At 41.7% G+C, this 13631-nt stretch overlaps 2 protein-coding genes across 5 annotated transcripts; one reads left to right on the forward strand and one right to left on the reverse strand.

The window, feature by feature from the left end:
• Positions 1 to 465: 465 nt before the first annotated feature.
• Positions 466 to 2352, forward strand: spryd4 (SPRY domain containing 4). Its single transcript, XM_028408940.1, has 2 exons — positions 466 to 652; positions 1441 to 2352. Exons 1-2 carry the CDS (start codon positions 520 to 522, stop codon positions 1980 to 1982), a joined length of 675 nt encoding a protein of 224 aa, XP_028264741.1. The 5' UTR covers positions 466 to 519; the 3' UTR covers positions 1983 to 2352.
• On the reverse strand, positions 2306 to 12746 carry gls2a (glutaminase 2a (liver, mitochondrial)). Of its 4 annotated transcripts, none has more exons than XM_028408931.1 (18): positions 12389 to 12746; positions 11315 to 11396; positions 10084 to 10205; positions 7656 to 7785; positions 7501 to 7580; positions 7231 to 7394; positions 6959 to 7017; positions 5679 to 5711; positions 5546 to 5604; positions 5404 to 5470; positions 5277 to 5327; positions 4902 to 5078; positions 4680 to 4811; positions 4462 to 4566; positions 4279 to 4340; positions 3786 to 3862; positions 3577 to 3640; positions 2306 to 3496 (listed from the first exon to the last, which is right to left on the reverse strand). In XM_028408931.1, exons 1-18 carry the CDS (start codon positions 12598 to 12600, stop codon positions 3340 to 3342), a joined length of 1833 nt encoding a protein of 610 aa, XP_028264732.1. In that variant the 5' UTR covers positions 12601 to 12746; the 3' UTR covers positions 2306 to 3339. The 4 variants fall into 4 exon arrangements, with proteins under 4 accessions (XP_028264732.1, XP_028264731.1, XP_028264734.1 ...); XM_028408930.1 differs by having other exon boundaries at positions 11315 to 11399; XM_028408933.1 differs by having other exon boundaries at positions 4471 to 4566; positions 12389 to 12745.
• Between the last annotated feature and the right edge of the window lie 885 nt (positions 12747 to 13631).

Raw genomic sequence — 13631 nt, forward strand, 5'->3', positions numbered from 1 at the left:
CTCATTAGGATGTTTTAAAAATTTAATTTTTGTTCCGAGTTATTGCCAACATTTCCTATTACTGGACTGTCAGTCAAATTTCTGCTTCATTAAATTATGATGAGCTTAATATTTCAAGACATTACAAACAGATGGTGCTCTTTTTTTATAATTTTCATAATATTTAACCGAACAAACTACTTATTAATTCATATGAATATGGAAAATAATATCATATACAAATAACACTCACATTCGTTCATTTTAATATTTACAGTATCCATCAATTGTATAATTGATGCGCTACCATTTTAACACCACTTTAGTTTGTGTTTTCATTTGTTACCTGTCAAAAACACTAACACTGCAGTTTTGTGACAGTTCTGGCTGCTGTCCGTGGTGCTGATGGTTGTCTTTTTGGTCAGGCTGCAGTGGTGTCGTTGTTCCTCTCCAGGCCTGCAGGGGGCGCCAGAGCGCGCAGCTGCTGCTTTATGTTTACCAGAAGGAACTGAAGCATGTGAAGCAGCAGCAGAGACCAACATGGCGATGCCCGTCAGTGCAGCTCGTCTCTGTCGCCTGGCAGGACGAACTGTCTCCTCGGTGTCAGCCAGACACAGGCGGGCTGTTAGCCTGCCAGCGAGGAGACGTTACATATACACATCGACGGAGAGTAGTGAGTTAATGTTTTGTTGTTCAAAGAAACGCTAGCTGTTGTTGAGTCTGCTGCTCAGAGGTCAGCCGCAGCCGAGCCTGACAGCTAATGACTAATGTTTGTTATTGTTGAGGGCTTTTCCCTTTATAGCCTGTCCTTCCTGCCACAGCGACTCAATCTGTAACTGGGGGCAGCGACAATAGCGAAGTAACCGTGAAGTCATCTTGATGACAAAACAACAAGCAGGCTAAAGCTTTTTCCTGGGGCTGCTTAAACATTCAGCTGGATTTATTATAGTCTGAAATTAATATACAGGTTTACTAAATGTTAAAATTATAAATGATGTTCACAGTATTTGTGCACAGTTTACGCTGACAGAAAAATATCCAATTCTAGCTAGTGGAATGTTTGTAGGAAGCTCTGTCCGATAATGGGCACACGGACTTCCCACAGTGATAACATGTCCTTGGTGCTGCAGTTTGCCCCTGTATGTATTGTTTGAGCTCACATCTAGAGAAATAAAGTGCATTCAGCTGAAGAAAAAAATACCTTTTCATATCCTGATTACAAAGTAATAACGAGCATCTTAAAGCTGCTCCAGAACTTGGAGCCTGAGAATCACTGAGATTTTGAAGTGTCAAAGATATTCAGCAATACTTCGAGGACACAACAAAGGTACATGGAAAAAGGGGCCATTAATAGGAAATTCGGCTATTTTAATTTTCTAAAGTGTAAACAAGCAATGGCTAAAATATATGATAATATATAAACATATAACAGAGATATTAAACTCTGTTTTCCTTCCGCAGATCTGCAGTTCAAGCTTGATGAGCGAACAGCCCACAGCAGTCTGGACCTCTTCAAGAAAGACACGGGTGTCATATACCGCATGCTGGGTCTGGACCCGAGCCACGTACAAGACAATCCTGAGCGCTTCCGAGACTGGGCCGTCGTGTTTGGAAATGAGAAGATCAGCAGCGGGCGACACTACTGGGAGGTGACGGTGAAAAAATCTCAAGAGTTTCGTCTGGGTGTGGCTGAATCAGTGATGTCAAGAGACGACTGCGTGGGCACTAATACCTCCTCCTGGGTGTACGGCTACGCTCAGCGGAAGTGGTTTGCCATGACTAGCAATAAGATAGTTCCCGTCACACTGGTGGGAAAGCCAGACCGCGTGGGCATCCTGCTTGACTTTGAAGCAGGCCTCCTGGCACTGGTAGACGTTGAGAAGCCCAGGATCATTCACACCCTTAGGGCTCAGTTCAAGGCTCCTCTCTGCCCTGCATTTGGAGTTTGGGATGGGGAGCTGCTTACACACTCTGGTCTGGAGGAGCCAGAAGGCCTGAAGTGAAATGGGATCAGCTGCGATGGTCACAAAAGGCAGTGGGCTGATTCTGGTACAACAGTATCCTTAATATGTGTGTAGAGAAGAAGCAATATCCTCTTTGGGATTCATTTATATGATTGTTCATTTTCCATTGTCCAGTTAATTACAATGTCTTTAACAATGCAAGAACAGTGTTAGTGTACGCCAGCAAGCCTCAGGCAGTCTTATCAAAGATACTGTTTTTAAGTGTACCTCACTGTCATACAGTCTATTACCTCTCGGATTAAACTCTTTTACACTGAATGTTCTGGCATTACAAAGTGTAAATCAACACAAAAACCTTCTCATTTTCATACTGTATATTGTTTATTAAAATAACTTCACTTAAACTCCATTTACATTTCTCTCTTATTTACAGCGTGCAAATGAAGCTTTCTATAAATGGAACACAATCTGTGCACTAGAGACAATTAAATGTCAGAATATTGCATTTTTATCACAGCTTAGCGGCACGCAAGTATCTCAATGGACTGCATGCAGAATGAACATTGAAGCAGATACAATGCAGACCAATGCTCCTCAATGCAAAGGTGTGCATCAGACATTACATGATCGGTGAGAGCAAATCATCATATGTTAATTCCACTGAAGGCGACACTTCGTGTTCTCAGAAATGTCTTCGGAAATGTATTGTGCGTACACTGACGATTCTGAGCGCGACAATGAAAGCAGTGCCTGAACTGAAAAACCCTTGTCGTTCACTGGAGCCGCAATGAACTGATGAACCACAGTAAAACGATTATGTGCTGCACTGCCTGGACTCACTTTATCCAGGTGTAAAGAACACAGATGTATGAAACAGCTGTATAAAAAAAAGTCCAAGAATATTAAGACTACAATGACCATGTATAAGGCCATAATCCATACGAAGTCCTGAACAAAACAGGATACATATGTGCGTGGATCCAGTATTACAGATAAAAAAATTAAATGAAATGACCTCCTGCTGAGGTAAAATAACTAATGAGGCATCTACGTGTATACATTAATTCCACAGGAAGTAGCACATAATATACTTCAATATCTCTTGAAAATAAAAAAGCACAGTATATTTGATATTTACATCTCAGCGGGGTTCATCGGAAGCCGAGCATACAGACAGCATAAATGTTCAAACAAAAGCCAAATTATCGCACCAAAGGAAAAACATTGAATGTTTATATAGTTCTAATCCTTCAGTCTACAGCACATAATCATATTATACATTTAATGTCACATAAACCCATCTACTCATCAGGTCTCTCAGCATCCTTTCATTCCTCTCAGGTGCATAATAAAAATACATTAATTTCCCCCTCAAACCCTCATGATCCACTGTGGTTCACACAATGCTCTTCAGTGTATCCAGTGTGGTCTTCTGCTCCTCTGCGTTGCTCGGTGGGTCACTGTCAGTGCACTCATGCTGGTAGTTTTGCAGGACTGAAACAATAACATCATGGCCAAACTGCATGGCATCATCCAGAGGTGTGTTGCCCCATCTGATAGATGAAACAGAGCGATACGAGGAGACAATTTTCAATTTAATATCCAAAAATTGAGTTTATGTTTAAAGCCCTACCTGTCTTTCATGTGAGGATTCACTTTGCATATTTCAGTTAGAAAGATTACAGCTTCCACATGACCTGAAAGGAAAAGGAGAGAACGTCAAAGCCCGAAGAACAGACGACCAACACATTGTGATGTAAATTCCATATTTCATTTACTCCTGTTTGAATATCAAAGCCTAGATTATTGAGGAATGAATGAACTAATAATGAAAACTGTCACCTTCCGCAGCAGCGATGTGGAGCGCCGTGCGAGAGTCGTAGTCTGTCTGATCCATGTCCACAGCTGAAAGGGCAAACCTGGAGGGATGAGAGACAGAGAGGAGGAGCGCAGACTGAAAGGTTACTGTGACCTGAGTGATGTCAGAGTACACCTGTAATTATATGAGCATGTAACTTCAGTAAACATAGCTTTCTGTTGATCTGCTGGAGGAGTAAACTGAGATTATCTCAGAATTGGCTGTGAAAGCCAGGAGGCTGTTAGCCTAGCTTAGCATTAAGCCTGGAAACAGACGTGTGAAGCTGTTTTTACTCTGCCTAACAGCAGCCCTTTACAATATGTGTTGCTTATTTAGTTCACCCCAAGACATTCCTGAGACCTGATGGTTCATGTAGGCATAGACAGAACATGTTATATATGGAATAAAACCATCAATGGTAAAGTTGGCCACTTGTTTGATGATAAAAAAAGGAACCATAGTCTTGGTTTTACTTACCTCCTCAGAGCGGAGACGTCACTATTGTATGCTGCAAACATCAGGTTTACCACTGACTTGTTCTAAAATATAATAAAATAAAGGGGTGAATATTAGGAGTGTTTCCAAAACCATTTACATGACTATTGCATTTGCAATATTGCAGTTCAGTCACAGTTTTCATTAGCTTTGACTTCACTTAACTGAACTTACAAGGTCTTCGTCATCCACTCGTCGTCTCGGGTCGTGTTTCTTAGTAAAGTGCAACAAATTGTCATAATTGTGGAAGTTGAAGTGAGACACAAGCTCCTAGTGAAACAAAAGTTGGACAAAATAAACTGTAATATATGAAGGTATTTTCCTGTTGACCTGTACTGATGCTCACATTTCTCAGTATGTGGCAGAAACATTAAATATCCAACCTGACAGAAGTGAATACCACGAACGCTGTTTCCAAGACGATCCAGGGGTGGGGACCAACACATCATACCCATGATGTTAGGCACCACCAGCAGGATGGCCCCTGAAACACCAGATTTAGCAGGCAGGCCCACCTAAAGAGGAAGAAGAACCAAGAGGGCGTCTCAAGGCCTTGAAGCAGTAAGTTACAGTACATTAGCTACTCTGATCATGAAGGGACTCACGTGGAAGGCAAACTGTCCGGAGAAGTCGTACATGCCACAGCAGTGCATGAGACTCAGCGTGTTCCGCACTGCTTCACTGCTCAACACACGCTCGCCTGTGATTGGACAGATACCACCGTTGGCCAGTGTGGCAGCCATGACGCTTCCTGACTCACAGTTTACCTCGATGGAGCACAGCTGGAATGAATAAACGGATACAGAACCCAATATCAGAAAGCTGCATTTACATTTCTGGCCACATGGGGGCCACTTTAATGACCTTGACTTTGCTTGGCTTGGTTTATGAGACCTTTTCACTCTAAACACTGATTGCTCTGTCTGGAAGGAAAGTAGGACTATCTGACTTTGTTATAAGTATTGTTTTAAAAGTCTCACCTGGAAGTAGAAGTCCAGAGCAGAACTCATGTCGGCATTGTCAGGAAAGCACTGGAATGGATAAAGATCATAGTCAGCACATATTGAGTATTCATGTCATTTGAAAATACTGAACCAAAGAACGCACCTTTTTTTCTTTGAGATAGTAACCAATCGCATAATTCCTGTCACCGGTTTCCCTCTCTGACTGAAAACTACAGAATTAGAACAGGTTTTTTAAAAAAAGTTGCATTTCAATGGAGGATCACAGATTGAAGCTGTGTACTCACGTCGCGTTGCTGAAGCCCACATATTCTGCACCTGCCGTGCTTTTCAAGAACTCCATCACCTGCAATGACGTCAAGTGTATAGTTCAGGAGCAAAGCAGAGAAAATAGACAGAAAATAGAAAGTATTTACTTACATAGTCAAAGCGCTCTGCTGTATTTGAATGAGGCTGCAAAAAGACAAGGAAAAAGATCATTTTATGATTGTAACCATCTACAGATGGCAGTGTTTGAGTGCTTTTCAGTCCAGTGTTGGGTGGCTGAAGGGGCCAGGAAGCTCATTATCAGTTTGTATAGAGAAGGAGTTTTTATGAGTTCAAGCTTCAACGGCTTGGATATTATTGTTGATCTGAGTAAGTAAAATTTAAGACTGAACCTGAAAAATCCATTTAGGTGTTTTATGCAAGCTATTCTCTCTATAGCACAAAAACGTGATGAAAAAAATAATTTGATGTAGCTTTTAATTTTCTTTCTATGAACATAAAAAGTGAAGATTTGAACTATATAACCATTTTACAGTATATATAAACACACAGCCCCACTCTCCACAGCAGCAGCAGCACACGCTGACACACCTTCTCCTCTGGGGGCTGTTATTGGCCAGCAGCACACACACACACACACCCCTGTTGTCAGTTCCAGACACAGAGCCCCTCCCTCGCTGCTGGACTTAACCCACACTTGATAAGAAGCCCCACTATGTCAGCTGTGAAACTTGAGGAAAACTCCACTGCACAAACACACACACACATATATGGCTCAAATCCGCCCCGTGTGTTTAGATTAACGATGACCTTAGTCCATCCGAGCAGGGACCAGCCAATGGATGAACGATTACTGACATCAAACCACAGCAGTGAGTTTGTTCAGTGATCCTCAGCCCAGATTGTACGAGGACGTAATTCCATTCCATCATTTTAGTAATCAACAAAAGTTGGATCTCTGTGGAGGAATGTGGGGCTTCGTTTTGCCCTTCAAACCCATGATAAGCAGGTCAAATGGGCCTTTATGCTGACTGTTTTACTGGAAAAAAAAGATATTTGCTTGCACAGGTTTCACAGCGATTGCAAATAGTGGAAAGAGTTCTTGTGTCAAATTAGGCTCTTGTGTGCACATGCATGGGCGGAAAGTACATTATGACAGTTGTTTAGTGGAGTGCACAAGTGTTTGGTGAACCTGGTCTCTGCACCTTTTAAAGCAACTTTCTGCTGCTGTTAAGAAATGAGTGAAATGTGTCTACATGTCTAGTTGTCATGTTTAGCTGCCTGTGAAAAGTCACACTACAGCAAAACACTGTGCTGCACCGTCCAAGTCCCGAAGAGCCTATTTTTGGCCTTGAGTTTGGACAAGACAATCAGTTATGTAACACTATTCTGGTTTATATACGTAGATATAAATGGCATTAATTAGATATTACCTTAATTAAGGAACTGATGACGATGGCTCCGGCGTTCACCATGGGGTTATGTGGTTTATCTGCACAAGAAATTAAAGCATGTTATCATGATTACCCCCTAACCACAAGAGTAATAAGCTAAGATTAGAGGATATATTTCTTCACGAGGGGTCATGATAATCACATGCTTTAGGATCCAGTGTGCTCAGGAGGTCAGTACATAACAACAAAGAAGTGAAGTGATGAAATGATCTGGCGAAAAGTCGAGTTTTCAGACGCCAAAAATCACTTGCCTTCCTCGTTTAGTGAGAGTTTGTTGAATTTGAATCCACTGGGCTCTTTGCCCACAAAGTGGTGAACATGCTCGCTGCCATGCTCATGCACAGCGATGGCGTACTCCAGAGGCTTCACACACGACTGCAGACAGAAGGGAACCTTGGTGTCTCCCACCGAGTGTCTGCATGACACGAGGATGTCATGGAGAAGCAGAGAAATGGATGGAGTGTTAGTTAGTTGGAGACAGTACACATGGATCAAAAAGACACAGGACAGTGAAGATGCACCTCTGTCCGTCGATTGTGCACAGAGATACGCCCCACAGATCGGGGCTGAACTTGGCCAGCTGAGGAATGTAATCAGCTACCTGCATAAAGACATGAAACATGTTTGAACCTGCTACAATGAGGGAGACACTGAGCGGCGGGAGTCTGTTACTTACTTGTCCTCCCTCGTACTGTTGTGCTCTGTCGTACATCTTATCGATCTGATGGGTAAACTTGTCAAAGTCAGGGATGATGAATTTCTTTTTGAAAGCCTTAGTCAGCAGCATGATGTTGTTCCCCACACACCTACAACAGGACACATGATTTAACTTTACATGCTGCAATTAGTATCACAAATCAGCACATTATATGTAAATATACTGGAGACTCAAAAACTAGTGTCCTCACTGTATCCTGCTGATAATGTGGATTTTATTTGCCCAGGTTTATAGATTAAGGTACATTTGGGTATAGGTCGGGTGTGTTTGGGGGGTGATTGTCCTGTAGAAAAATAAATGACAGTCCCACTGAGTTCATAAACCAGATGGGATGGCATGTTGCCAACAGTGTCACCAAAACAAAAAGCATCCCCACAAACCATCACACCTCCTCCTCCATGCTTTACAGTGGAAACCACACAGTGCAGAAACCATCTGCTCAACTTTCCTGCTTCTGAGAGGACATGATGGAACCAAAGATTTCACATTCAGACTAATCAGACTGAAGTACAGGTTTCCTCTGACTCTCATGGACTCTTGGTTTGACCTCATGAGAGCCATTTTCATCATCACGGTATTTGATGGTTTTTAAGACCTGGAGGATGCATTAAAAATGTAGACATTTTCTGAACTCCCTGACCTTCATGTCTTGTTTTTCTTTGCTTAGTTGAGTAGTTCTTGTCATCATAGGTTGGTTTATGCGCTTGTTTGAAGGAAGTAACGCGACGGAGCGTTCTACACGGACTCCTTAAAGCGCTACACACTGCCACCTGCAGCAAGCAGCGCGAAGTGTAAACTTCGGACGTGAGAGCATGGAGTGCTGAAAAGAGGCGAAGGTAAGCAAAACGATTTAATTTCATAACGCCAGTGTTTGCTCATATTGTTGTGCTACTCTTGTTGTTCAGTACAATAACAAATTCCGTTTTTATTGCTATTAATCTCCCCTCTGTTTGTGAATAAGCAAAGGCAAGTCAGTAAACAGGATGTTTCGTGATATCCTTGTGAGATGTAGAGGCTACAATCCTCTGTTTTCCTTCTAAAGGAGCAGGAAGGACATTATGTCCTTTTTTTGCCCCTGTAGCCAAAAGCATAGAGGGAGAAATGGAGATGAGGAGCAGGTGGAGAGAGAGCCACAGGTGGAGGACAGGTGGAAAGTGAGGTGAGCAGGAAGACATTCAGGGACAGAATGAGGGACCACCATCATGCACGTCCAGTGTTTATTGAGACAAAGACAAAGTTCCTTATTGTACTAATGCTCAATGCATATTGATTTGGTTTCAAACTAAAGTATTCCCCCTTTTTGTCCTTATTTGTGCCCCCTTGAAAAAACATTGGCCCCACCTCAGCCCCCCCTAGTACATTTGGTCCAGCACTGCCCCTGCTTTCCAGAATATGGAATTGGACAGTAGCTGAGTGTGGCTGTTCACTGTAGAGACCTGTGTACCACTGCTGTGCCTCTGCACAACACAGCTGGTGGTGTTACATTAATAATACATACATTAAGAACATCCACAGATGACACAGGACAACTGTTAAATGTAAAGAGTGTTCAAAGCTGTCATTAAAGGAAAAAAAACATTCATACAGTTAAAAAACACTTTAAAACCTTTGAGCTGTGGTGTAGACACTACAGATGCCCGTTGCTAAAAGTGGTCAGCAATGCTGTATGCTCTCAAGGAAAGGTATGCACATGCTGTCACGCTGGGTCTGGGCTGAGATATCTGGCCTGGAGCCCTCACTTTAATCCAAAGCGATGCTAGCATGAGGCTTTGAGATACCAAGAGAAGAGAGATTCTGCATTATTTATATGAGTTATTTCCTTAAAAAAAATAGCAGCTCTCTGTTTCTAGTAGCATATTTATAGTGTGCTCTTGAGTGTTCCTTGGGAGTGGATACACTCACAAACTTAACGAAACCAGGGAAGAAAGTCAAATACGTCCAATTAAATCTGACAGATGTAGTCACAATGTGTAACCCTGCGCCGCTCTGGGCCAAAGAATGAGTCTATGTGAATACACGTGTCAGGGAAAGGATACTGTTTGGACAACAGTCTGCATGGCACTTACAAATCTGCTGAGCCTATTAATGTAACACCGCAGTCTGGAGCTCCACCAGAATGATGCCCTTTCTTTAACAGCCTCACAGACCCCTGTCACTCAGCCAGCACCTTCCGCTCCTCAGACTGGTATGCATGCAGGAGAATTTGCGTGATAGCAGCTGTTAGCCACCGTAAAATCGGCTGTCTCTCGTGTCAGTCTCTCATACTCCACCTCCTTTACATAACTCATAGCCTGACCTAAAGTTACACCTAGTGCCAAATTTTCCCATGTGCTTCACCAACTGCGTGCATCACCGTGCCTCCATAAATAAACAAAGCTGTTCTCACCTTCTGAAGAGCTGCTTGTCCATCATGACCTGCCCGACAGAGTCACATGTGGACTGTCTCATCTGATTGACACAGTCACGCAGCCGCGGGTCAGATGTCAATAAACCTGTTTTTCTTAAAGCCTGGAGAGAAAGAAATGAAATGTATATGAGTAAATGAGTTGACAAGGGACAGATTAAGGGGGTTTGTTTGTGTAACATGATTTACCTATGATGTACCAATTCCATCAGGGACCTTAAAGGTGTTTGTGAGCCCACATGGGATCAAGCAGGAAATGCAAGCATAGATTGGATGGCTAAAATCGCTCTCATGAGTCACCTGAGAGTCACTTTAGAAACCATGTGGGTCTATTTTAGGGAGACCATTTGGACAAACCTTCAGACCAGAGAGGCTCTAATGTTTGTTTGACTCATTTCATTGGATAACTGATTCAGTGAGTAAGCAGACCAAACACATGGCTGCTGTCAGCCTGCTGCTGCAGTTACAGGAAAACGGTAAAGTTGGGGATGTGTGCATGGTGTTCCTGAGCTTATTTTACACTTCAGCTGGCCGTGTGTGTGTGTGTGTGTGTGTGTGTGTGTAGGCAGTGTTATGTTTACTCCTGGAAAAACAGTGAGATGTTGATAAGAGCTATATGTTGCACCTGGTGTCACCCTAAACCCTAGAATTTCTGATGAGTCTGATCCAGTAAACTCCGACCAGCTCTTTCAGTTTCACCATGAGTGTCTTGTGAAACTGTCAGGAACACCTCTACAAACACATCCACTCATCTGTGGTGTAACGGCAAGCTACCTGTGTTGACACATGTCTCTTCCCCTAAATGCATGCTTGTTTTTAAAATGAATGGGTTGCCATAGACACCAAGGTCACCAGATGTCTGTCTCAAAAAGTCACACCCCATTTATCGCATCAGAGTTTATGTGTTTTTGTATTTTAGTCTCTAGGTTACATAATGTAGTGAGGTTATACTCACATGTGCCAACACAAGATGTAAGGTATTATTATTACACATGTAACATGATCGTTGAATTACATCACTATTATTAGTCCTAATACAAGGGAGCGCCCCCTAAACCCCCTTTAAACTGAACCCTGCTGTCAACTGGGGACACTCCCGTAGTGGGCCACCAATGCTGGTTTAACAGAGCAGCGTATCGCAGCAGGTGTGTGTTTGTGTGTATCTTTATGCTATGCAGAAAGTCAAAGCAGTCTTTTTTGTCAGCTGACTCACAGAGATGAACTGGGACAGGGGGATCATCTCCTTGCCATCAGTGATGGTGTAGAAAAGTAGGTCTTCCATGGCAGACATCAACCTACTTTTGCAAAAAGGCAAACAACAAACACACACACACACACACGTTGTTAGCTTCAAAATTGGGCAGGTTTCAGTGTTTCCAGTCAAAACCTTGAGGGCTAAGGTAACAACACAGCTCATGATGAAAACAATGGCAGCCGTCCAGATATTGACCCACATCTTATATAAACATTATATGAGATAAGCCAGAACCTTTATTTTTTTACTGTATGTATATAAAAGGAAGAATCAATAATTTAAAACTGTATGTTTTTAGTTTGTCTGCAGTATTTTTTGGAGTTCATGAAGAGTAAAAGACAAAAGAAAAGTGGGATAAATGTGTTTATGTTTTCAGAAGTATTCATACTAACAGTATACCATCTCATTTTGAGTATCAATACTCTTTTAAACTGTAGAATTTAGCATTTTTGCTGCAGTTCTGTGAACATAAGCAGCAATGGTCTCTTTTAGACCTCATAGACCAGGGACTGATGTATGCCATAAAAATATGCACTCTGCTTATGTTTTTATTTTTTTTTTTTTTAAGAAATTTACAGCCGCAGGACTGGCAGGTTATTTAGTGGCAATAAAATAATGTTTTGACCAATATCCTCACTCATGATAGAACATCAGCAGCTTTTAATAACTAGTATACAAAATACAATGGTACTGTTCTTATGAAGGGTCTTCAGCTTCATACTGTTGTAATCTGTTGATCAAATAGAGCTATTTGATCAACGGATACAACAATATTAACTCATTAAGAGATCTTTTGTGAAATTGTGTTTACCACTTATCATAAAATTTAAATTGTAATTAAAGCTGTAAACAATGTGTTTTAATCTATACCTGATTCACTGTTTAATCTTCAGAGATTGCACTAAATAAGCAGCTAAAGCAGCTTCAACTGTGTAAGAACATGTGATCACTGTTGTGAACATGGGAACAATAATAATAACACTGAATGATGGTTTTGCTAAAACTTATGTGACAGCCTATACTGTGACCTACTTGGAGTATCCTTGCTCCTCATCTGAGCCGTGCTGTTGATGAAAGACTCTGTGGTTGTGTGGTGATGCTGCGACCCAGCATGGAAGTGGAACAGGTTGCTGAATCCTGGACCAAACAGTGCTGTCAGCTCCAAGTCTGGCTGAGACCCCTGCATTTTTAAAAAGCTGCAAGATCCCTGGGTTAGCTGTCCTCAGATTTTTCAGGCAGTGCATTGTGACAAGTCTTAATCTTTAACAAAAGAGTTTTCCCCCCACTCTGGTAGCTGATCTTGGAAGATATATGTAACCAACTCCACTTGGTCCTCAGAGCTTTAATAGCAGCTGCTGGACTGGATCATGTACAGTCTGTTACTCAGGAGGCGTGGCTGTGACACAGGCTGGGGTCAATGACCAGCAGCTACTGAAATGAAACTGTTTATGTACCGGGTATTGCTGCTATTTTTACTGCTGACTAAAACTTTCAAATTGCTTTCAGTTATACTTTTAGTCTCTTATTAATGAAGTGCTCTTTCTGGAATAATATCACGAAAATGACAAAGATTTTGTGGCTAAAATAAGTTTTATATTTCATCATCAGTCTTGCATTATTTAACAAAAACTAGTTTGGATTACTGGTTACTATCATTACTATATTTGCTTATATATGATTTATGTTTTTGCAGCTTCACTTAAATTATGCACATAATGTCACAGATGGTGCATTTTCATTGTTGTTCAGTTGTTTTTATTATTGCCGTTACAAATGATGATGATAATCAGAAGAAAAACAACATATTTATCCAGGTTTTTGTGCTCTGTTGTCATTATTTTACTTTACTATACTATACTATACTATACACCTGTACGCAGCTATAGTCATTAAATATCAAGTACAAAAAGATGTGTTAATGCCTGGTAAATTTAAATAAGCCGTGAGGAGAGAATCCCTTTTACTGCTGTGAGATAGTGACACCCCATGGTTAGTTTCCCACACTGATACACTGACGTCTTATTTTCTTGTCCTCTAGGTGGCGTCCTCAGTCCAGAACCCCTCTTCTCAGGTCAGTGTCTGCTCTCTAACTGTCTGTTGTTTTGTTGAAGACCCTTCACAGTCATGTGTCTGAGATCCTTCCTCTCAGGAGGGTTTCTTGGCACATTTTCTGTTGCTTCAGACACAATTTATTCTTTTTTTTTTAAGTTTTGAGGCCTGGCTTCCTGTCTTTGATGTCAGCTGCTGTGTGGGATTCTCAGTGAGAAGCATCACA

This window comes from Parambassis ranga, chromosome 7, assembly GCF_900634625.1.
Source record: "Parambassis ranga chromosome 7, fParRan2.1, whole genome shotgun sequence".
Taxonomy (NCBI): Eukaryota; Metazoa; Chordata; class Actinopteri; family Ambassidae; genus Parambassis; species Parambassis ranga.